Source organism: Octopus bimaculoides, chromosome 9 (genome assembly GCF_046866305.1).
Source record: "Octopus bimaculoides isolate indiv1 chromosome 9, ASM4686630v1, whole genome shotgun sequence".
Taxonomy (NCBI): Eukaryota; Metazoa; Mollusca; class Cephalopoda; order Octopoda; family Octopodidae; genus Octopus; species Octopus bimaculoides.
The window spans coordinates 21,888,365-21,913,364 of NC_142936.1; the positions used below are offsets into that span (position 1 = coordinate 21,888,365).

At 38.2% G+C, this 25,000-nt stretch overlaps 1 protein-coding gene across 2 annotated transcripts in view; it reads left to right on the forward strand.

Annotated features, from left to right (window-relative positions):
- LOC106881829 (beta-1,3-galactosyl-O-glycosyl-glycoprotein beta-1,6-N-acetylglucosaminyltransferase) overlaps positions 1-25,000 on the forward strand; it is an 87,509-nt gene that overhangs the window by 43,396 nt on the left and 19,113 nt on the right. Inside the window, exon 3 of one of the 2 annotated variants that reach the window (XM_089357260.1) lies at positions 17,094-17,166. In XM_089357260.1, coding sequence (XP_089213386.1) covers positions 17,117-17,166 — 50 coding nt within the window. In that variant the 5' untranslated portion in view covers positions 17,094-17,116. Of the gene's footprint in view, positions 1-17,093; positions 17,167-23,980; positions 24,936-25,000 lie in introns of those variants that run through there. The other variant, XM_089357261.1, reaches the window with a different exon arrangement.

Here is a 25,000-nt window from a genome sequence, read left to right on the forward strand (position 1 = left end):
AAAGTTTTAGAGAAGCAAAGTTCGGTGGGCGGCTTTGTCTTCTCCCATCTATATCATCATGTACACTATTCACCTCATTTCATTAATGTTTCTGTCCAGCCCTAGCTTCTGCTAATCTATGTTATGCCTAAATGGCAAATTTAATGAAATAAAGAAGCTTGCCTCCCAACCACATGATTCCGGGTTCAATCCCATTGCACAGTATCTTGGTCATATGTCTTCTACTATAGTCTCAGGCAGACCAAAAGATTGGGGGTGGGGGATTTGGTAAACGGAAACTGAAAGAAACCCGTCGTATATTTTTTACTTACATATTAAGTATATATCTGTGTATTTTTTCCTCACCACCGCTTGACAACTGGTGTTGGTGTGTTTACGTCCCTGTAAATTAACGATTCGGCAAAAGAGTCTTCAGGCATCTCCTCTATAGGTTCCTATCAGAAGCAACTGTAACTTTTTTTCTTACTGGATTCCCTAACGTGACCAACTGAGACTGGATATTATACAACCATCTCGTTCTTGCTCTACTACTAGGTCTCCTGTCAGTTAGCTCAGGTTGAAAATTCTGTCTTGGGATTCTTTCCTGAGACATTCTGATTACACACACATACATATATGCTAGTAGGTAGGTAGGTATTAAATTAGCTGAGCTGAGCTGGCACTCCGTCACTTACGACGTCGAGGGTTCCAGTTGATCCGATCAACGGAACAGCCTGCTCGTGAAATTAACGTGCAAGTAGCTGAGCATCCCGCAGACACGTGTACCCTTAACGTAGTTCTCGGGGATATTCAGCGTGACACAGTGTGACAAGGCTGGCCCTTTGAAATACAGGTACAACAGAAACAGGAAGAAAGCATGAGAGAAAGTTGTGAAAGAGTACAGCAGGGGCCACTCTCCCCTGCCGGAGCCTCGTAGAGCATTAGGTGTTTTCGCTCAATTAACACTCACAACGCCCGGTCTGGGAATCAAAACCGTGATCCTATGACCGCGAGTCCGCTGCCCTAACCACTGGGCCATTGCGCCTCCACAGGTATTAAATAGGTAGTCTTCGTCATACTTGGTAGCCGAGTCTCAGCGAAATATTCTTTAAAGCAGGACAAAATTACTTTCGGATCCCGAAATGATGGCAGGTGAGGTCCCAAAGCACAAGGAATCAGTGAGTATTTCTTGGAGGAGACACCGTTATATTCTTGCCAACAGTTGGTTAAAAGGATATAATGTTGAACGGTACATTTTAAAATATTTCGTTTCAATCATGCACAGAGCCAACCCCCACAATTGCTGACACACGGGGCAAGCTAAATTCCGGCACCATTACAGATTGTTTTTTACAAAATTTTCGCATGTAGAAATTTTGCAAATATAGGAACATAATATTTATTAGAGTGAAATGTTTATTACATTAAATCAATTTAAATTGTTTTCAAATTTGGGTACAAGGCCAGCAATATCGGGGGCGGAGGATAAGTCGATAGGCGATGAGCTGGCAGAAACGTTAGCACGCCGGGCGAAATGCTTAGCGAAATGCTTAGCTGAGAAAATTGAAAAATATAAAGAAATGATAAAGAAGGAGGGACCAAACGTAAAGTTGACCCCATCAGAGGAGGAAAAGACGAAAATGGAAATTGGAGTTGTGGGATATAAATCCTTTTCAAGGAAAAATAAAAGAATAGAGAGTGCAACGAAGGAGGAGGTGGAGGAGTGTTTGAAGGAATTGCAAGGAGATGTGTCGTTTTTTACAAGAGGCAAGACATACGCGTCTGTAGAAATAACATTTGTATCGGAGGAGGCAGCAAAGAAATACGCCAATAAAACACTAGCCAAAGGAAATTGGATGCTCTTTCCCAATAAGTTGGGTAGACGTCCAACGTGGATTAGAGTGGGTAGGATCCCACCGAAAATAGAGTTGGAATGGGTAATGCCAGCAGTTTTTCCTGAAAGTGTAAGGATAGTTATGATAAGCAGAACCCAACAAATAAATTGCTGGGGGTATGGATTGAATGTGCTTTTTATAGCAAGTCAGAAAGTTTATAGTGACATACCGGAGACACTGGAGCTGCCTAACGAGGACAAACTGGACATAATGTTGGAGGGGAGACCTCCAAAGTGCTACGAATGTGGTAAAAGAGGTCACATTAGAAGAAGGTGCCCAGAAATAATGGAAAACAAAGAAATGGAAACGCAAGAAGGCATGATAGAGGAGAAGAAACAGTCACAGGAAGAGGAGCAGATAGCTGATTTTGAGGAAGCTAAATCAAGGAAGAGAGAAAGGAGGAGTTCATCGCCGAAAGTCGAACAAGGGAAAAAATGCAAATCACAGGATCAAGTGGGATCACTGAGGAAAGAAGATAATAGCAGCAGAACATTACCACAGAATCATACAGTCTCACAATCGCACAGACATACAGATACACAGATGCATAAACACACAGACATACATACACTGGGAAGCGAAGAAGATAACGCAGAGTTACAGAAACCTAAAAGCACAGAACCTGAAAACACAGACACACAAACACAACATGCAGACTTACAGTTACACAAACATGAAGAACCACAGACAGATAAACACACAGATATACAGTCACAACGAAATATAGAAGAACAGACGCATGGTAGTACAGAATCACAAAAACAAAAAAGAACAGACATACAGACGCATGGTAGTACAGAATCACAAAAACAAAAAAGAACAGACATACAGACGCAGGAGGTACATAGGAACGGCATATATTTGATGTCATATCGATACACACAAAAAATAGAGAAGAAGATATCCAAAATAAAAGACATTGTCAAAGTGGACCTCTCGGACGGTTGCGATAAGGAGACGAGATGGATTTTAATAGAAAAAGAAAAGTATAAAAAAATCAAAAGAGGATTTCCCGACAGATATAAACCCACTGGGGCCCGAGATGAATTTCGAACCCAGCACTCCAGTGGTGAACTACGAGGAAATAAAAGATTATATAAAATGGTGAGTAGTTTTATTTTGGATAAATTATTGAGATTTTTGAAAAGAACTATCGAAGACTTTGAAAGGAACTATTAAGAACTGTTGAAATAATTGAAATAACGCGGCCGCCCCGGGGTGGGGCTGGGGTGGCCGTCCCATCATCATTGTTTAATTTCATTGTTCCATTCTATCATGTGTTAATTGTCCCTGCATGTGTGTATTGTCCCATCTGTGTTTGGCCCCTTGTGGGTAATAAAGAAATTGGTATTTCGTCTGCCGCTACGTTCTGAGTTCAAATTCCGCCGAGGTCGACTTTGCCTTTCATCCTTTCGGGGTCGATTAAATAAGTACCAGGGATCTTTTTTAAAACGGGGGCCACATTTTTCATTAATGTTTTACGTAGTGTTTTTGGTACCGAAAGACTTTCAAACTTCGTATACTTATCTATTTTGTGTTATAGAACAGAAAAATATTTTTGTATTCGAATTTATTTCATGTAAAAAATTGTCTTATTTCGATAATTTCAACCAATCACTGACAAGTATTCAGTTGTTTACATTTACTCCTTTGGCTCATTAAGCGATGTAAAGCGTATTTAATCTCCATACCTTCGTTTTATTTGCTTTTTTCATTTTAAATTTGCTTTAACCCTAACCCTAACCCTAACCGTAGGGTTAGGGTTAGGGTTAATTGTTTCAGAATCGTTTGTTTATGTAGTCGGCACTTAATGTATATCGGCTGAATGGACGTCAGTGATTGGTTGAAATTACAGAAATACGACAACTTTAACATGGAATAATTTATGGATTTCTTTTTTTTTTAAAAAGACTAAGAGAAAAAGATGTTTTATATGACACATTCTACCAGTGTTCCAATTTTCAAAGTGTTTCGGTAATGAAAAATGTGGCCCCCGTTTTAAAAAAGATCCAGTACCAGTTACGCACTGGGGTCGATATAATCAACTTAATCCGTTTGTCTGTCTTTGTTTGTCCCCTCTGTGTGTAGCCCCTTGTGGGTAGTAAAGAAATAACACACACACACTCACGATAACTGCTTCCCTTGCCCATCTCTATCAACCTTTCCCTTCAGCTAACTTTTTAACCAAGTAATAAGTATTCCTTCGCCATCCCCCACTTTCCTTTCCATCTTCGCCTCTACCTTCAGCTGACCACATGACGCATTTAGCCTAAGTGTATTAACATTAATCACTTTTATCTACTTCTTCCTCTCTTCTTTTTTCACTCCCCCCTCTCTCTTTTCCTCACTCCACCTCCATCTCTTTAACTAACTAATGTATAACGGGCGAACGAACAAGCACATTATTTTATAGATAATGCATATCCAACCATTTTACTCTGTATTCTCTAGACGCAAACACTACTGAACGTGATAAAGGAATAGGTCGGAAAAAAATTAATTGTAAAACCCTAAAACTTCATAATCTAATGTCTCTTCTGTTTATTAGATTGTAGGATGTAGTTTGATGTAGCTTACATTATGATTTCCAGTAAGTCAAGTGACTGAGTAGATACTCTCTCTTTGACTCGAGTTGAAAATGTGATTTCTGACAGAATTGGTTGCTATTTCTTCCAGGTAGTATGATTGATTAGAGTTTAATTTTAATTAATCGCACTACCTCCCTGACTGTCTCAAAACGATGCAACTTGCTTCTCGTGGTAATTAGATATATGTATATGAAAACGTTTCTCTGTTCAATATAGACCTTATTTTCAAAATAGTCGTTTTCTTGTTCTCTTACATGAGCAGTGTGGAGGCGCAATGGCCCAGTGGTTAGGGCAGCGGACTCGCGGTCATAGGATCGCGGTTTCGATTCCCAGATCGGGCGTTGTGAGTGTTTATTGATCAAAAACACCTAAAGCTCCACGAGGCTCCGGCAGGGGATGGTAGCGAACCCTGCTGTACTCTTTCACCACAACTTTTTCTCACTCTTACTTCCTGTTTCTGTTGTACCTGTATTTCAAAGGGCCAGCCTTGTCACACTGTATCACGCTGAATCTCCTCGAGAACTACGTTAAGGGTACACGTGTCTGTGGAGTGCTCGGCCACTTGCACGTTAATTTCACGAGCAGGCTGTTCCGTTGATCAGATCAACTGGAACCCTCGATGTCGTAAGCGACGGAGTGCCAACAACATGAGCAGTCTTAATACTTAACGCATCTCTGCAAATCCTGTAACTGTAATCATTGTTGTGTTGTTAATTTGACGGAAGCCTCTATATAAGTACTTATCCTCAAATCACATGAGAACGTTATTATATGGAATTAGCCTATTTCATAGTTTTCACTTAACTTTCTTTGACATTTTCACTTCGTCTTTGCGTTAGAAAATCCCCACCAAAATATCATTAGAGATGATAGTTGTTGTTATTACTGCTACTGTTGTTGTCGTTGTTGTTGTTGTTGCTGCTGCTGCTTTTGTTGTTGTTGTTGTTGTTCTAACGGCAGACTGACAGATTGGGTAGAGGACTGGAAAAACAGGCCAAGTGGAATTCATTTTCATCCCTAGCAATCAACTTAGAGTTTACTTCTTTAGTTTTTGTTCCTACGGTAGAAATCATCACCATCTTGGTACACCTACACAAGTGTGCTCCCCTGCTGATTTTGTTTCCTTTAAACTTTTAGAAAAAGGACTATTTCTAATGAAATTTTTTTACAAATACCTTTCAGATTACGTAGATTCCGATAATATTATATCAGAATCTGTTGCGAAAATTTGGATCCTTCTGATTTGGCGGACACCACTTTTTATTTAGTTTTTATTTAGCGTGTTTTCTACCGAAACACTTTAAAACTTCGTATACTTGTATATTTTGTCTTATAGAACAGAGGAAAATTTTTATATTCGAAGTTATTTCATGTTAAAAATTGTCGTATTTCGGTAATTTCAACCAATCACTGACGTCTATTCAGCTGAATGCAGTTACTGCTGTTCTTTGTCAACAATAATTTGTGGCGGTGTATATATCGTTAGTCCCTGGTAATCTTTTTGAATTAAGCACCAGTTATGCACTGGGATCAATATAATTGACTTACTCCTTCCCTCAAAAACCAGGCCTTGTGCCTATAATAGAAAGGTTCATTAGTTACTGCCAATATGCTTGAATTACACTATTCTATTTGTTTCAGTTGATTGGATAATAGCTAATAAGGGAATCAAGCCAACAAAATAGCTGAAAGAAAGGACTTCCAAATAGTTGCTTCATTTCCTAGGAATAGCAGCCAAATCTTCCTCAAATCAAACTCTACCATCATTTAGAAAATGTGCTACTGAGTACACAGTACATAGAAAATTACCGAAAAATTGTTTAACAGATTTTCACCAAATTTGGCAAAAATACTCATAACCCTAACCCTAAAACCCTAACCCTAACCCTAAAACCCTAACCCTAACTCTAAAACCGGAATACTAACCCTAAAATCCTAAAGCTAAAACCAGTACAAACGCACGAACGATGTCATAAATAACAGTACCGCCGATAGTTGTTGTTGACAAACAACGGCAGTAATTTTATTCAAGGGAAAAGATCCCATTACACCGCCAGAACGTGTTGTTGACAAACCACAGCAGTAATTGTTTTCACCTCAATAGACGTCAGTGATTGGTTGAAATTACCGAAATACGACAACTTTTAACATGAAATAACTTGGAATATAGAAACTTTTCTTAACAAGGCTAAGAGAAAAAGATGTTTTATATGACACATTCTACCAGTATCCCAAGTTTAAAAGTGTTTTGTTAGAAAACAAATGGTGTCCGCCAAATCAGAAAGATCCGAATTTTTTTTTTTCCAGAAGTGGAGGAGGGAGAGTATTAGATAATTTACATACCTCAGCCTTGCTTCCTCATAATTTTTGGGAAAATGGATATTTTTTCACGAAATCTTCTACAATTACTTTTCAAATGGTGTAGGTTAGAATTATATCGCTGCAGATTACAATTATACACACGACAGATATTTCTTCGAAATGAAACTTGAAATTTTGAAAAAAATGTGATGTACGTCATTATGTATGTGTACGCACCCATCAATGTTTTTCTTTTTCTTTTCTTTTTTTTTTTGTTTGTTCCTTTTTCACACCAAGTTCCGATATAGTCGTAAATATATTTGTAGAAAATATCGATTTTTCTGAAAGTTATGAGGAAACAAATTTAGGAGGAGGTGCACTTGTCCAGGTATACTACTAATTGTATCATTTACTAGCTTAAAAGCCGCACTCCATGCGGACTTTTCAGCTAGCTCCTGCGGAGGGCTAATTGAGAATGCGGCCCAAAACTAAAGAGGGCTAAATAGCATGACTATAATACGTCTGTAATGACTATATGCCCCGTTGGTGTTTGGTCAGAAGTTAAGGACGGATGAGAATTAATTCTGTAATGCAATTACCCTACTGTTCCAGTCCCATGTTGAATTCCAACAGTTGGCCAATTTGTCCACTTATCTCTACGTAAAATTAACGAAGCGAATGTCATTTATCTCCCTCTTGATCTCTGACGTCATCTGACAAACATCAACTAAGACGACATGAATCAGCCAAGCTTTACATGCTAGAAATAGCAACCTAGATGCTTTTAAATCAGATCCCAATACTGGATGTTCAAGAACAAATGAAGGGCAGATTTTCAATTTTGGTATCAGCCTGATTTCAAAATGATATAATACGTCTATGTAGAAAACTGAGATGCAGGGGTCCCAGACAGACAGAATTTCGCGTTTATTATTCTAGATGTATCATATTTTCTGCAGTTTGATGCGAGCTCCGCTGCACCGTGTTATTCAAGTAAACTGCTCAACCAGATGCACTCACATGTCTCCGAGATAAATGCAGCACTGGGGTTTGGGGTTGTAGAACTATGTTTATATACTTCATATTTGCTGTGTTGTGGAATTTGACTTGTTATATCTAGTGCTATTTTAGAGATCCATCTATTTATTGTTAATATATACTTAGTGAGTTTTGATATTATGCTTGGTCATGTTTATGTTTCATACATGCTTTTTAATAATTTTTGTGTTTTAACTTCGGTCGGTGATTGTATAGTGAACGCATTTCTAAGAGTTGCGTAATATTATTGGATGGCGTTGTCTAGAATATGAGATGTGTTAACTGCTGATTAGACTGACATGGAACTATACAAGACTAAGTAAATGGCAAAACAATTTGTCTAAAATATATCAGTAATTAAAAATGTTCCGTAACGATAAAAGATAAGTATATACTGTTGTAGTTATGTGGGTCAGTTAGAATGTTCAGTATAGATAAAATAGCTAGGACTAAATTAATGAGATATGAACATTTAAGAAATATGTAAACTGAACGTCGTATAATTATTAGAATAGACGTGGCTTCCTAACCACATGGTTCTGGGTTCAGTATCACAGCGTGGGACCTTGAGCAAGTGCCTTCTACTATATCTTCGAGTTGACCAAAGGCTTGTGATTGGATTTGGTAGACGGAAACTAAAAGAATGTGTCGTATGTGTGTGTGTTTCTCCCCGTTACCGCTTGACAACCGATGTTGGTTTGGTTACGCCTCAGTAACTTAGCGGTTTGGAAAAAGGGACCGATGGAACAAGTACTCAGCTTTAACAAAAATAATTACTGGAATCAAATCGTCGACTAAAATTCTTCAAGGCGGTGACTGAAACAAGTAATAGATAAACTAAAGCACTTTCAGATTTATGACGATAATAATAATAATAATCCTTTCTATTATAGGCACAAGGCCTGAAATTTGAGGGAGGGGGGCAAGTCGATTACATCGACCCCACTGTTGAAGACAAAAAGAACTAAATACAACATTTGAGGAGCCACAAGCCACCTTAGAGCCTTCTACCCAAAAAGACGGGAGGTACGAGGGAACTCTCAGCACCCAAACAAAACCCTCAATAACAGCAACAACTAAGACATGTGCCGCACATGTAACCTCATCTTCAGGTGAAGCTCAAGCCACACCAGCATACTCGCAGCCCCACCTCGCTCCATAAAGAAAACACACGCTGACACGCGCGCGCGCACACATAACAGTCAACCACAGAAACTCCCAATTTCGTATTGGTGAGGAGAGCAAATAAAAATGTTATGGCTTTCATAGCTGCAAATAAAGAAATTGAGAAAGTGGGTGCAATATACGACACTAGCACCCTGAGGGTTCCAGAAGGTATAATACTGGTACGGATACTGTTAAAGACTTATACAAATATTAGAGAGGCTTTCCCCAACGACGTGGGAAACCCTAGTGCCAAGGCCACTAAAATATATTTGCAGAGTTTTCGAGAGGAACCACAACCAGATCACCAATATTTGGAGACTGTTCTCGCGGCAGTGGGTTTCGGTCCCGTTTTCTTTTCAGAGATTGGATCGCTGAGTGGAGGACTGGGCATGCCGTGACTAATAATGCGCAGTTAACTGGTCTTTCCGGAGGACTGTTGGGCCAAGACCTATGGATAACTTCTAGAAATCCCTACCGTCTTGCATGCACTCGTCCACTGTCCGGATATTACTGACATGTGGGGTCCGTTGAACAGCTGTTGTCACGTGTAGGACGGAATTGGTTATCAGCCAAGTCCATCGTGAAGATTGCCTTGCCGCTTTCTTTTGACCGGGAAGGAAAGACAGTTTCCAACTGTCTTGTGGCTATAGCGAAGGAGGTAGTATAGTGGACGAGACTGAAAGGACTGAAGACAGATGCCTTTCTCTTCGACCAAGCCCTCATCGACTTTTTCAAATTCCACTTGAGAAGAAAAGTGAGGGTGGAGAAAGAAATTCTGTTCTTAGTATTTTCGTTGAGTGAATGTGATGAGAACGTGATGAGAATGGCCTATGTGAATGGCCCTACTCTGAACATTCGCTTGTAAACCGAGGAGCTGAGAAGAAGAGAGGCGCCTGCTGAGGTGCACCTGATGGTTGGGGTAACTAGGATGTGTGGGATTCCTCAGTTGTTCTTGTGAGGAATTCCCCTTTATTGTTTAATTGTATTGTTAATTATTATTGTTATTTATTGCATACTCGGCATTGTGATAAACCCCACTTGTTCTTTCTGTTGTATTATTCCTTAATATGCATTGGAAAGTGATTGCTTTTTTAACCTAGGCTGACATGTAAATTGAGATATTGAACTGAAAGTATCTGGGGGAAAACGTATGGTATACCTAGCTGGAGTATTATCACACACAATTCAACCACTTTTAATACCTTTTTACATATTCTCTTCTTTTTATTTCGAGTTTCTTTCACTTTGGTATGTTTTCACTTTCCTTTCGGACAATACTGGCAACATTTTTGTCGGAACCCGACAACTTTATCCGACACATCGTATTTTCTTTTTCTGTCCTTTATTGTGAGATCTCAGACTAAACAGATACTACTCACAGTACCAAAGCCTCATATCGGATTTGCTGTATTTTTATACCACTTATTCCAGTTTCCTTGCGAAAGTGTTTCTATTTTTACTTAATAAATATCTCTCCCTGTTTAGTTGAATCCTAGAGAATACTAAAGACTTTTATCACTCTTATTTACGTCGTTAGACGGCGGTTTTGAAGAGTTTAGTCGAAGAAATCGACTGCAGCTTCCTTTTTTAAAGTCTTGTACGCATTCTATCGTGTGTGTGTGTGTGTGTGTGTGTGTGTGTGTGTACACGATGGGCTTTCACATAGTTTCCGCCTTTCTTAGAGGGCATTGTTTGACGCGACATTATAGTAAAAAAATACTTTTTTCGTATACTTTTTTTTTTTCTTTTTTCGTATAAATTAGCCACTGGAAGAAGAACCGTGTCCATGACCTTTACAGGTCGCTCGTAGACTGGCGAGGTTAAAAAGCCGTTTATGTTGGATTTACATATGGGTCTCTTACAACTAGAAAGGGTACTGATTATGTTGATTACACATTAAACATTTGACGCTAACCTTGGGCTTTATCATTTTATATTTGGTGAAGGTGAGAAGCCGTCAGAATTGTTAGAGCATCAAGAAAGAAAAATGCCTTACGGAATTTTTTCCATCCCACTACCTTCTGGGTCCAAATGCCGCCTAGATCAACTCTACCTTTCATTCTTTCGTGATCGATAAAGGAAGGTCCCAGTTAAGATTACCGGGATTGATGTATTCAATTGAGCCCCGCTTCCCTCAAAATTGCCGTTCTTGTTCCTGTAATTAGAACCATTATTTTATTTTTGGTAACAATCAAGCTATCTTAGGAAGCTTTATTTTATTTTGGAGGTTTGTTTGATATGATCTCGTGTAACAAAAATCAATTCTATTTCTGCTTTTAATCTAAAATCTACTAGTTCAATTCTACCTCTGCTGAATTTTGCTGCATCCGTCCCTCTAAGCGATGATTTGCATTGATTCGTTAAGGCGTAAGACAAAATATCTTGCGGTGTTCATTCCAGTTGTAAACTCTGAGTTCCAATAGCACCAAGGTCAACTTTGCCTGTCATCTTTTTGGGATTGATAAAATAAAGTCTCAGTTTGAGGCGGTTGATTGGCGGATTATTTTGAGAATCGAACAGGATAATTTGCAATATTTGTTCCGTTGCCCAGTTAAACATTACTACTAGCTCCATTGGTTCCCTTTGTGGGATTTACTCTGTTGCAGGTATATGGGCTAAGTTTCCGTTTTAATGGTAACTTCTTCTCTCTCTCACTAGTCTCAAATGTACTGCAAAATTAAAAGGCTTGGGTACTACTCCTCATTCCCATTAAACGGTGAAGAATTCTTCCCGTTTGTAGTAATTTTTCTCGTTGTGTTTGTATTAAAACTTAATGTTTATTTTCTAGATTGTATTTTATTGTTTCCTTATATTTATATTATATTTGCTTTTCATTTTCCCTTATTTTCCCAATTAGCCTACAGTTTACTATTTAAAGAATCAGAAATTGATTGCATATATAGAAGCCCCAACCATCTAAATCATATATATTACCAGTTTTCTCAGTTTCTCAGATTGTCGAATTTTATATTTTAATATAATAAATTGGGAGTTAAGTAAATCGAAAAGCTGAGACAGATAAATCAGAAGACTGCACTACACGTCTACCACACTAAAGCTGAAAACGATTCTTTAAAATGTTCAATTTCTAACCCTTCTGTGAAATACTTTTACATATTTTTCCCTCGGTTATGTGTTGTTTCTTATCAATTCTATCTACACCTATATACTTGTAATGAAAGATTCTCTTCTACTTCTCTGATTTCAGTGTCTAAATATAACTTAATATTTTGAGATTTAATTAATGTCTCTCTTCCTAGAGACACATTAGAGTAGTTTCGGCATACTTATGTAATCTAATACACGTTTTGATAGTACTGCTGAATTCATATGCAGCTTTATCAGCTTCTCCAGCTGGATGTTGTCTGCTACATATAGTTCTCAGTTAAGCATATAGTGGATGTGCTTTACAGTTTTAACCATTGCTCTTGTAACCATTCGTCGTTTGGCTGAGCATGTTTCCGAGTAAAATTTGTGTAAGACAGAATAATGAAAATCATAATGAAGTCCTACGATACATTCCTTTCCGGGGATAAGATTAGTTATTATTTGCTGTTATAATGATGTTTCACTTCCACATAATACGCTACTACACTTTTTTAAAGTTACTCCCTTTTTTATTTTTATTTTTTTATACCAGGCCAGCATGTTCGGGAGAGAAGATAGGTCGATTACTGGTACTTATTTTATCAACCCAGTGAAATGACATTATTTGTATGTATGTATGTATGTATGTATGTATGTATGTGCAGATTTGTATGTTTTATGTATGTATTCTCATGCATATAGTTGCATATCTAGACATGCTTCTGGAAAGTTTTACAGATTTTTATAGTTCCAGTGAGGGATTGGATCTATAGTCTTCGAATTAGTTTTCTCCTTCCTGGTGTCGAGAAGCCTAATTTCTCAAGATTGGTATTTATGCAGTGTGTTACATATCCCAGTGCCCTAATGATTAGAGGTATAAACCTGAACATGTAATCTGGATAGAGTAACTGCATATTTCTCAATAGTTCAGCATAGGCGTTCTCTTTTTCATTGATCTTCAGCTTTATGTTAACATCTGCTGGGCAGCAAATTTCCACAACTGTGCACAGTTTCACTTCTCTATCCCAAATCATTATATCAGGCCTGTTGTGCTTACATCTTATTAAGGTTTCCAGTATTCCTTTTTATTATGAGTGGCTATGGCTTCTACCATATTGTGGGTTCTTATTTCTTTGTCCTCGGGATTGTCCTTCCTATGGATTTCATTATAGAGTGTTCTGGCTACAACATCATGTCTCATCGGTAGATAATATCATAATGAGAATTTCGGACAACTGCTTATGATGTGGGTGATATCTTCAGTGTGAACTCCACAAAGTCTGCATCGGTTGTCACATTTTACCGCTTTTCCTGTATCTCTATCCCTTTTGTGTATCAGGTACTTGGTTGATATTTCCTCTTCCTGGATTGCAAACGCATTCCCTTCAAAGTGGAAGGTAGTAATCCGGCTATTGGTGCATGATAAACTGCTTTGATGATCAGTGTTACTATTATCATGGAGCTTTCTACTAACAAATCCATGCATAGTCTTCTGCTCATATAGGCTCATCCTTTCATCTGATGATACGCTGCGGTAGAGTTGTGCAACTTCTTTTGGCATGTATTCTAGGTTATCAGACACAGACTGTTGCTCAAGGAGCTGCCTTCCAAGTCTAATGATGTTATCAGCCTCATGTATGCAAACTTGGTCAAGGGATGCACTTCGACACTTGTTGGTTAAAAGATGCTTCCTAAGGGATATGATGCGACATTCAAAGGAATTTCAGGTCGATGTTAAGCCTCTGCCGCCATGTTTTCGTTTTAGAAAGCGGTGGTCTACGTCACTGATTATGTGGAAATTATGTGTGCTTGTTAGTATTTTTCAGGTTTTCACATCATAGGCTCGGATTTCATCAAGTGTTCAATCAAGCAGCCCAAATGTTGGTATGAGTACACACTGCAAACACATTGTGGGTCACTGTTTTATTGAATGCGGAGAGTTCTGAAGTCTATATTTCTTTATTCGACTGGACTATTCCTTAGTGACACGTGTTTTGTTACAGGTGCCATTGTAAGATATATTTTCATCCAACCCTAGATACCTGTAACATTCCCCGTCAGATACAGGGGAAGCAGTCAAATCATTGATGGAGATGTTACTAGTCTGGTTTATAGTTTTCCCCCTTTTCACAACCATATAACAACATTTATCCTGACCAAACTCCAACTCTACGTGCTTTGAGAATGTTGTAACTAGGTCAAGGCTCTTTTTCATCTCATGCATATTCTTTGCATGAAGTTTTAAGTCATCCAAAAAGAAACAGTGTATAATTTTGGTATTTTTGTTTCTTTGTGAACCAATGAAATATCCTTCAGACTTCCTTAACATGAATGACAAGAGGTTTACAGAAAGTATTAACAACATCACAGGGAGGCTGTCTCCTTGGAATATGCTTTTGCGATACTGTATTCTATCGGTGATAATACATTCACTCTTTGTGTTTAATTTCAAGATGGTGGTCCATGATGAAGTCAGGTTAGCTATGGAACTTTAGCAAGTTGAGCATGTATGTACGTACGTATACGTGCATGTATATATGTATATATGTATGTATGTATGTATGTATGTATGTATGTATGTATATATGTGCGTGTATATGTAGAAAGGATACTAGACACATATATCTAATATCTACATATATACAGAAATAAACAGATAGATAGATACATAGATAGATAGATACAGACAGACAGACAGACAGATAGATAGATACAAATATATTTATGAAGAGCACATAAGATACAGAATACTAAAAAGATAAAAACAATTTCTTAACTCGATAGTTGTTTCAGGAAGCTCGTAATATCTATAATGTGCAGTTGGAATATGCAAAAAGTCTTGAGTATGCAACCAGTAAATAGTCACACGGAGATATTGCAATAAATCCGGCTCTCTTCATCAAGAGAAGGTTGGCAAAAGCACTTCATATAGTAGTGGTTTTTCCTCCACTTCCTTCTGAGCAACGTTTTTCTCAGAATAGAGCGAGATAGTTATCAGAGTGTACAATTTTCATCACAGTCCTTGGTTATTATATATGAACGATTGCATTCACCTCTTTATCAGGCGGTGCTCCAGCATGGCCGCAGTCAAATGACTGAAACAAGTAAAAGATAAAGATATGCTGTGACTAATGATATAAAGGCCATGCACTGTGACAGCAGCATCTAAAAAATTTTCTGGACGGTAAATGAGCAGTTTTTTGGTATAGATGAGGATCCATATTCGAATGTATGTGTGTCTTGTTATTTTTCACAGCTCATGTCCATGATGTAGCAGTAGTCCTGGATGATATATAGCCCTAGAATGCTCGATCAAGGAAACGTTCATCCTTAGAACTATGGACAACTTACAGAAATCTCTGGCCATCTGTAGCGAGGAGTGGAGAGGCGGGCCATTGTCGGTTTATTTGAACTTAACTTTTCTTCTTTCATGACTTAACTAATTAAGTACCGTTAATATACTGATATTGCCTCTGTATTCCATATTACACACTTTGAGTTACTGTACTAATGGCAGAAATCAATATCCAAAATGTCATTTGCAAAGAAGGAAAGAAAAGAAACAACTTTGACACAAGGGGACACATCTCTGAGGCGTATAACCAGTTTGGCTACATTTATATCAATTCAAAATAATTGCAGTTCAATTTTCAGTAAAGCAAAATGATAGAAATAGCAGAGCACCAGAATAAATATTTTGCAATATTTGATTATGACCCATAGCGTTCTAAATTTCAAATCTAACAAGTTGATGATTCCTTTCATCTCTACATGGACTATTATACCAGCAATATACTGGGACCAACTCAATCAAACATACCCAAACCCTTGGACTGATACTGGTCTTTATTTTCTAAATGCTGAATGGATGAAAACCTAGATTGACCCACTAAAAGTTTGGTACTCAAGTTCCGTATCCATAAGAGTTTTCTGCCATCGACACAAATTTTCCACGATATCTACTTTCATTGACTAACTCCAGCTAGGCTAACGTAATTTTCATCTTTCATTATTTTCTATTCAACGACAGTGGAAGTGCAATGGCCCAGTGGTTAGGGCAGCGGACTCGCGGTCATAGGATCGCGGTTTCGATTCCCAGACCGGGCGTTGTGAGTGTTTATTGAGCGAAAATACCTAAAGCTCCACGAGGCTCCGGCAGGGGATGGTGGTGAACCCTGCTGTACTCTTTCACCACAACTTTCTCTTACTTCCTGTTTCTGTTGTGCCTGTAATTCAAAGGGTCAGCTGTGTCACGCTGAATATCCCCGAGAACTACGTTAAGGGTACACGTGTCTGTGGAGTGCTCAGCCACTTGCACGTTAATTTAACGAGCAGGCTGCTCCGTTGATCTGATCAACTGGAACCCTCGACGTCGTAAGCGACGGAGTGCCAGCACATTCAACGACAAGATCTCGAAACACTAAATTTTACCCTCTTCACAACAACAGAGCTATCACTTTTCTGCGAATTCTCAATTGCACATATAGATTTGAAAAGAGAAAGAGAGAGAGAGTGTGTGTGTGTGTGTGTGTGTGTGGCTGCAAACATGTACAAACAAGTTGAGATTCAATGGAAGTAGGATGATCCACGTCTGCCTCTGATATTTCATGTTGCACTCATTCTAATTAATATAACACATCACTTACTCATCGATGCATTTCTTTTCAATCTCAAAATTTATTCCTTGCTTAAAATCAATTACAGTTTATGGTTGTCGCCACATTTTGAAGTAAAAAAATAGAGCAAAAATTTCTAAATTCAATTCTCTGTAATAGGACCACACCACGGGTTCGAACTACTCTGAATGTGTTTCCTTGAAATATCCAAAGAACATCTATTGTAACTCATCTCGACGGAGAGAACAATTTGAAATACAACCCAGAAACTTTTATCTACACCCGGAAAGAACATGTATACCAAATTTGAAAGCCATGTTCCTGATTGAAATCGTCATTGATATTATCCCAAACTTAATGTAAACTAAAATTACTTGTTAATATTTTTTTTCTAATGTATTTCTTCTCTTATCTGCTTGTAGGTGACTTCATCGACAAATCAAATATGATATTTTCATGTAAAATATTGTGCTTGAGTCTTTTTCGGAGACGAAGGTAAGTATTTGCTTTCAGCATTTGTACATATTTACTTTTACATATTAGTTTTACGTTTTCTTCAGACATATAAATTTAATCAATTATTCCTTTGAAATGGATAAAATAACCCTCTAAGATATTATTCATTTGTCGCAGTAGAAATTACCATAAGACTATATATCTAGTGCACACTCTTTGTATTAGCTCTGCTATCACGCTTTCTTTTCTATGTTCAAGACCTCACTGTTAATTCTCTACGCTATCAGTTCTACGCAGATGATTTTATTATTCATTAACTCCTTAACTATTCACACACTGACGTCATCCTCACACAAAATGGAAATAACACTCCATGATTGCACTACCTGCACTTTTCTCGTTACATTTATTAAGGGAAAATGCTTAATACATTTATCAAGGGCAAAAATTGCAAAAACTGTGTCCTCTCAATTCTGAATAACACCCTACAACTCGCTACAACAGGAATATGACTATAAACTCATTTCGGACAACACATAAACCACAGTCGATACCAGGACTGGATGTAAACCATGGGAAGGAGCAGGTCAAATTTGGTGGGTCCCCTCATGCACAAGAATGAGAATTTTGGAAAATTAGCAAATTTATATCTCAAAACCCATCTGTCGCATGTACTTGTATTTGACGAGGTAGTAGGGAAAGTTTAAATAAACGACTGAAAATGTCACTTTATAGATACACTTTTCATAATTCAAATTTTTTTTTCACACATTCACTTGCAGTGATTTTTTCTTCATTGCGAAAAGTACAATGAAGGAAGGAAGAGGGAGTAAGACATCTTTTTTATTTAACAAATGTTTCAGAATGTAGAATACGATAAAATGACAGAAAATTACAAAAAAAGAAAACTATATAATTTTAGTGGTTGTTATTCCACAGGTTCGATGAGTATGTTTCTGTGAGGAGAGAGACAAACATTGAAAAGACATGAATTTTGTAAACTTTTGTCTTAAAAAAGCTTCCCTTTATTGTCTTGAAATGCATGAATAAAAGAGAAAATCCTGACAAAATTTGCGAAATTCCAACTTATATGGAACAACTATTCCGAGAGAATTCCGTTTCTCCATCAGATGACAACATACGAGTTCTGGTCTTCTCATAGCTCTTTGCAATAGCAAGAACTAGTTCTTCTGGTATACCATATGCTAAAAGGATCTTCAGTATTTTGTAACGATGGGTGCTGTCAAACCCGTTGCTGAAGTTCAGGTAGTGGTCTTGATTTAACTCCTATAATATGCCTCAGGACTAACGTCTGAGATATTGTTGCTCTCCCTGGTCTAAGTCTATTTTGATTTGGTCTCAGGTGGCTATCAAGCACCTGTTGAATCCTGTTGAAGATCATTCGGTTGATGACTTTGAGTGAGATATTAGACAGCGCAATTCCTCTGTAGTTAGTTTCATTGCTGAGGTTTCCTGACTTTGGGATTGCTATCAAGCTAATCTCGGATCACTGATCTAGACTTATTTATAAAATCAAGTATTTTTTCATCCGGATGGCACATCTTGATAACTTCAGTCAATTTTTGGCACTCTGAATTCTTGCAAATGCTAGCTGGGATGCTACAAGAAGATACGCTTGCACCATATCTGTTTGTAATTGTATTGGAGAATGCAATGCATAATCCAATAGGCAACAGTGACGAAGACCTTGGTTATATCATAGACCAGCAATGATCATAGAGAGTGCCAGCAGTAACCATCACAGACCTGGACTTCACAGATGATACAGCACTCTTATCTAATAGATCATTCATATCTAATAGATCAAGCTCAACAGCTGTTCAGTAGAGTAGAAGCAACAGCTGCAAAGATAGGACTGCACACAAACGTCAAGAACTCGAAATATATATCTTTCAACCAATCGAGTGATACTGAACTGTTTGCTCCGAATAGTTCCAAATTAAATTTTTGCCTAAGTTTTCAAGTACTTAGGTTGTTGGGTGAGCAATTTGGAAGCAGACTTCAAGATCGGGAAGACAGAAGCATGGGCAGTTTGTCATAAACTAAAGAAAGTCTGAAACACCAAACTGCCCAGGCAAATCAAAATGAAGTTGTTCATCGCAACTGTTGAATCAGTGCTATTATATAGCAATGATATATGGACACTGACGAAGAAATTATCAAATGGGCTAAATTGATGCTAAATTGAGGGTATCAGATGGTCGTGAGATGTACTAAAAATAACAGCTAAATAGCCTTTAAATCAGACACAAAATCTTATTTTTTGTTTTGTTTTGTTCTTTCATAGTCGTATGAATTCCCATGTGTAGAATACAAATTCGCAAAAATTTTCTGAAAATTCCAAAAACTAGAAAAACTTATGAGATGTTACATACGCTACTTAAAGCAGAATTCCACCTAGCTCTCTTCCTGATATATTTATACACCATGCAGCTAAAGAGAAAAGATTATTGAAATTAGTCATTACTCATTTTTCCCAGTATAGACATCAGTTTTTGAAAATTGAAAATTATCAGATTAGACATTAGTGTTGAAGAAAATTGACTTGGAATCCAACAGCAAAAAGAATTTGGGTTGTTAAACACCAACAATTATCTAGATATTTTATTAGCAATCTTAATTACAATTGGGTCAAAGATGAGGAAAAATTTCTTGAAAAGTACATATTACCTGACTTTCAAACTGTCTCAACTGCAACAACAACTATGGTGGGTAATTTTTACTCCCACGGATGATGCAAGAGTACAAAATGGTGATGCAACGCTTGCAATGTAAGGGTTCCAGGCAGGTAATGAGAAAATAACGAGAAATTAGTAATTACTCATTTTGCCCCAGTTACCAATTTTACTCCACTCCCCTGTAGTTATTTCAAGTACATTATTTACAATTGACGGATATTTGTCCTCATCTTGTTTGTTGTTAACACAACGTTTCCGCTAGTATACCCTCCAGCCTACATCAGGTGTCTTGAGGAAATTTCGAACCTGGGTACTCATTCCTATGGTATTTTTCGATATTGTTAATATTATTCTTATTATTATTCAGATCACTGCCGGGAATCGAACTCGAAATCTTGGGGTTAGTAGCCCGCGCTCTTAAACACTACGCTATATGCCCGTGGGCATATGGCGTAATGGTTATTGTAATATTTCAAGTATTTGTCAAAATGACGAAAAATATTGAAAAAGAAAGAAAGAAAGAAAAAGATTCGGTTTAATAAAAACATGTGAGCATAAAAGCAATAATTCTAAAGCTTAAAAAAAAAGTGCTTTGAGTTGTTGAGAGATGTAATTTTAAATATAACTAAATTCAAAATATAAATTTTGGAACATATGACTTGTTCTTTCGTAAAATAAAACTGAAATAATAAGTTAACAATGGTAATGTGTGTGTGTGTGTGTGTGTGTGTGTGTGTGTGTGTGTGTGTGTGTGTGTGTGTGTGTGTGTGTGTGTGTGTGTTTAATTGCCTTTGGACAATCTACAGTCACTGTGCTTAGTCATGTACAGAATCTGAACTAGAGACAATAAATAACTTCTTTCTATCAATCTCTTCTCTCTCTCTCTCTCTCTCTCTCTCTCTCTCTCTCTCTCTCTCTCTCTCTCTCTCTCTCTCTCCCTCTCTCTCTCGCTCTCTCTCTCTCTCTCTCTCTCTCTCACACACACACACACACAAACTCACACACCCACATATGAATATATTTTTTGGAGTGTTTTGTTGTTTTCGGTCAAGGACCCAAAAGGACCTACAATTAATTCCCATGAGAATTGTGGCTCCTTTGGGAATAAGGAACAGGTAGCAAAGTGTTTTTAATTGGTGTCACTAATGTAGTTAAATCTATGGTTATTTATCGAAAAAGGGGATGTATTACATCTTTAAGATATGTTTGCTTATTGAAAAGAGACTCTGCATGCATGATTGTTGAGAGGTGCCCCTCATTGATGCTTCATACCCTTCGTAGCAGGAGGGCCCTATATCTAGTGCTTGCTCGGGGCAATTACCCTCTTCGATCCCCAATTCGCAGATAGGTGTTGCCAACAGTCAGTAGGAGCGCAATGTATATATACTATCTCAGACTATATGAATGGCCACGCCTGACTATCAGCCTGACTACGGTCGATTTCATAGACGTAACCTTAGACCTGAACACGGAAAAATACTACCCCTCCAGGAAGCCTAATGAAGAAACGGTACACATCCCTATACCTCAACCCACACCCCACCCCGCCGTAATTAGAAATATGGTTTCAAGTATTAGCAAACGAGTGTCTAGACTCTCAGCAAATATGGAGATGTTTAATAGGGCAGTCCCCCACTACAACGATGCTTTGGCTAGGAGCGGATTTACTGAGAAGCTCACGTATATGGATGAATCCCTAACCCCCTCCTCACCACGGGAGAGTTAGGAAAAGAAAAATAATCTGATATAGCCTCCCCCCCCCATTTAACTTAGACGTTTCTACTAACGTAGCCATGGGCTTCTTGCGTTAATACAGAAACATTTCCCCAGAGGCCATAAGTATTACAAACTCTTCAACCCCCATAATGTCATGGTAAGCTATTCCTGCTTAGATAACATTGCATCTAAAAGCATGCGCATCAACAGTCATAAAAACGCACACACATAACTCCCAACCCCAACCTCCAACCTCCAAAACTCTACTATCTACCCTCTAGGAGGATCCTGCTTCTCAAGGACTGTAGTATACAGAGCCACTCATACACCATCCGATGGCATTACTACGCACTATATGGGATCGACAGCCAATGACTTCAAGGGAAGCTACTCCCAGAATTTGCATTCCTTTAGATCCAGGGACAGAGAGAACTCCACTTCACTGTCGCACAAGGTTTTCGAAAAGTTTTCATCGTTCTCGACGCAATCAAGAACTTGTGCAACTGACACCCGTGTGTCCTTTCGGTCAACTGAAAGCAGTTTTGGCACAAACTTGGCAGGCACGTGCCTCATACCCAAATCGTCAGTGAATTGAACCGTAACTAGTCTGCACATCCTCTGATAATCCACGGATGGTGATTCGACGATCTATCCCTCAGAGCTGCACACACATCTGCGATGTTCTTCTCAGTTCTGCTGGTTACGGGTCACCCAGAACGTTCGTCAATATCGACATCTTTTTGGCCATCTTGGGACGTCTATACACCTGTGTGTGGCTCATAATCTCCACTCCATACACTTTCAGCAACTTTGCGTAGGTCTCTGAGCATGTATCGCCATGACAACTTTTCCTGTGATGGTCAATGCGTTGATCACGCGCTACACACCTTCCTTCCAAACACTGCTGTGGGCATGCACAGCAGAGTTCAAGGTCAATCTGAGCCAAGCGGCTTTACTCTGCGTGCTTTAACTTCGTTACTATGGCAACAGTCCGGACACTTATTGATCAGACCTCGTGTGTGTGTGTTTGTATATATGTATGCATGTATGTATGTATGTATGTATGTATAAATTTATATACTCTATACAGGGGCAAACAATTCTCGAGAAAAGATATAATTCCCTAAAATTAATTTACTAAGATATTAATTTTATCATCCGGAATGACTATTTTCAAAAATGATAATAACAGAATTAATAATATAGGCGATCGCAGGCCCGTGAAAAGCATTAAAGTAGCTGAAGGATTAGAATTAAAATTAATCAAATGACATACCAAGTATATTTGTCTGCTGGAAATAACAGTCAAAGCTCTTATTTAAATCGCCAAAAATACACGAAAGACGATTAAGTTAATAAAATCGCTCAACGTTCATTTCTGGACCGGTTTCTGTACTGACAAAATTAATAAATCAATTTAAAAAGAATTAATTTAAATAAGTTACATTAACTTCTTCAGCACGTGTCACCATGATGAGATACCTCAACTGCGCGTATCGAAACCTGCGCTTTAACTTATTCGTTTTCCGTCAAATTACAGTTGTCAGTCAGTGTGGAGGCGCAATGGCCCAGTGGTTAGAGCAGCGGACTCACGGTCAAAGGATCGCGGTTTCGATTCCCAGACCGGGCGTTGTGAGTGTTTATTGAGCGAAAACACCTAAAGCTCCACGAGGCTCCGGTAGGTATGGTGGCGAACCCTGCTGTACTCTTTCACCACAACTTTCTCTCACTCTTACTTCCTGCTTCTGTTGTGCCTGTAATTCAAAGGGTCAGCCTTGTGACACTGTGTCACGCTGAATATCCACGAGAACTACGTTAAGGGTACACGTGTCTGTGGAGTGCTCAGCCACTTGCACGTTAATTGCACGAGCAGTCTGTTCCGTTGATCGGATCAACTGGAACCCTCGACGTCGTAAGCGACGGAGTGCGAACAACAGTTGTCAGTGAAAATGTACTCTCTATAAAATTGATTTATTTATTTTGCCTATACAGAAACCGGTCCACTTAAATGAACGTTGAGAGATTCTATTAACCTAATCTGCTTTTGTTTGATTTCTGTAGTTATCATGTGTATTTTTGGCGATTTAAATAAGAGCTTTGGCTGTTATTTCTAGCAGGCAGACATACTTGGTATGTCCTTTGATTAATTTTATAAATTTGTGTGTGTGTGTGTGTGTGTGTGTGTGTACTGGTAATACACTAAACGTGCTTGACTCAACAGAAGGTTGGGTCAAACGAACGTGCCTTGACTATAATTCCGTAACACGGCCGCGACTTAGAAAAGTCGATTTTTTTCAGTCTTGAATTTTACATACTTGTGTATAGATAGATAGATAGATAGATAGATAGATAGATAGATAGATAGATAGATAGATGGAGTGTATGCGTGTGTGTGTGTGCGTGTGTGTGTGTGTGTGTGTGTGTGTGTGTGTGTGTGTGTGTGTGTGTGTGTGTGTGTGTGTACTGGTAATACACTAAACGTGCTTGACTCAACAGAAGGTTGGGTCAAACGAAGGTGCCTTGACTATAATTCCGTAACACGGCCGCGACTTAGAAAAGTCGATTTTTTTCAGTCTTGAATTTTACATACTTGTGTATAGATAGATAGATAGATAGATAGATAGATAGATAGATAGATAGATAGATAGATGGAGTGTATGCGTGTGTGTGTGTGTTTTGTGAAAGCGATGTATGTTGTATCTGAACAAAGTCTGCCTGCTGGGGTCTGAACTGAGAGCAATCGCAAACCCCTCCTCACACACACACTCACACACACACACACACACACACACATTCGCATGCACACAATCGTGCGCAAACAATGTAGTTTGAACTTTTGAAAACAATTAAAGGAGAATAACCTCGTAAAATTAATGTAAAACGATTCGCCTAAATGGAAACAGTATCACGTGAGACTATTAAATATAATATATACCTGCTCCTCTCCCCCACCCTTCTCCGACCCACTTTAAATGAATCGCCGATATTCCTATCGTAGTTCAACAAAAATCACCACACCTATGCAGGTACTCAACGGACACCTCTTACAAATATAAAACATCGGAAAACTTTCGGAACGGATTAAAAACGGATCAAAAAGGAAGAAACCAGTAATTTACAAAATCACCGTCCCCTACCCATACACACTCACACAAAACACACATGCATACATACATACATACATGCATACAAACATACATGTATATTTATATTTATCTATATACACTCACAAAAAGTATATAGACAAAGAGTCTATTGTTACCTGTCAACTTGAATGTCAATCGCTCTTGTCACTTATCTAAATATCCTCTCTCACTATCATTCTAAAATTGTTAGAATATTAATATTTATACTACCCGGATTCTTACCAAACTGATAAACTATGCACAATAGGTAGGTATCCAGTCGTTGTCTATATTTTTTAATGTTTAATTTTTTTATTATCTGTAAATATTTCA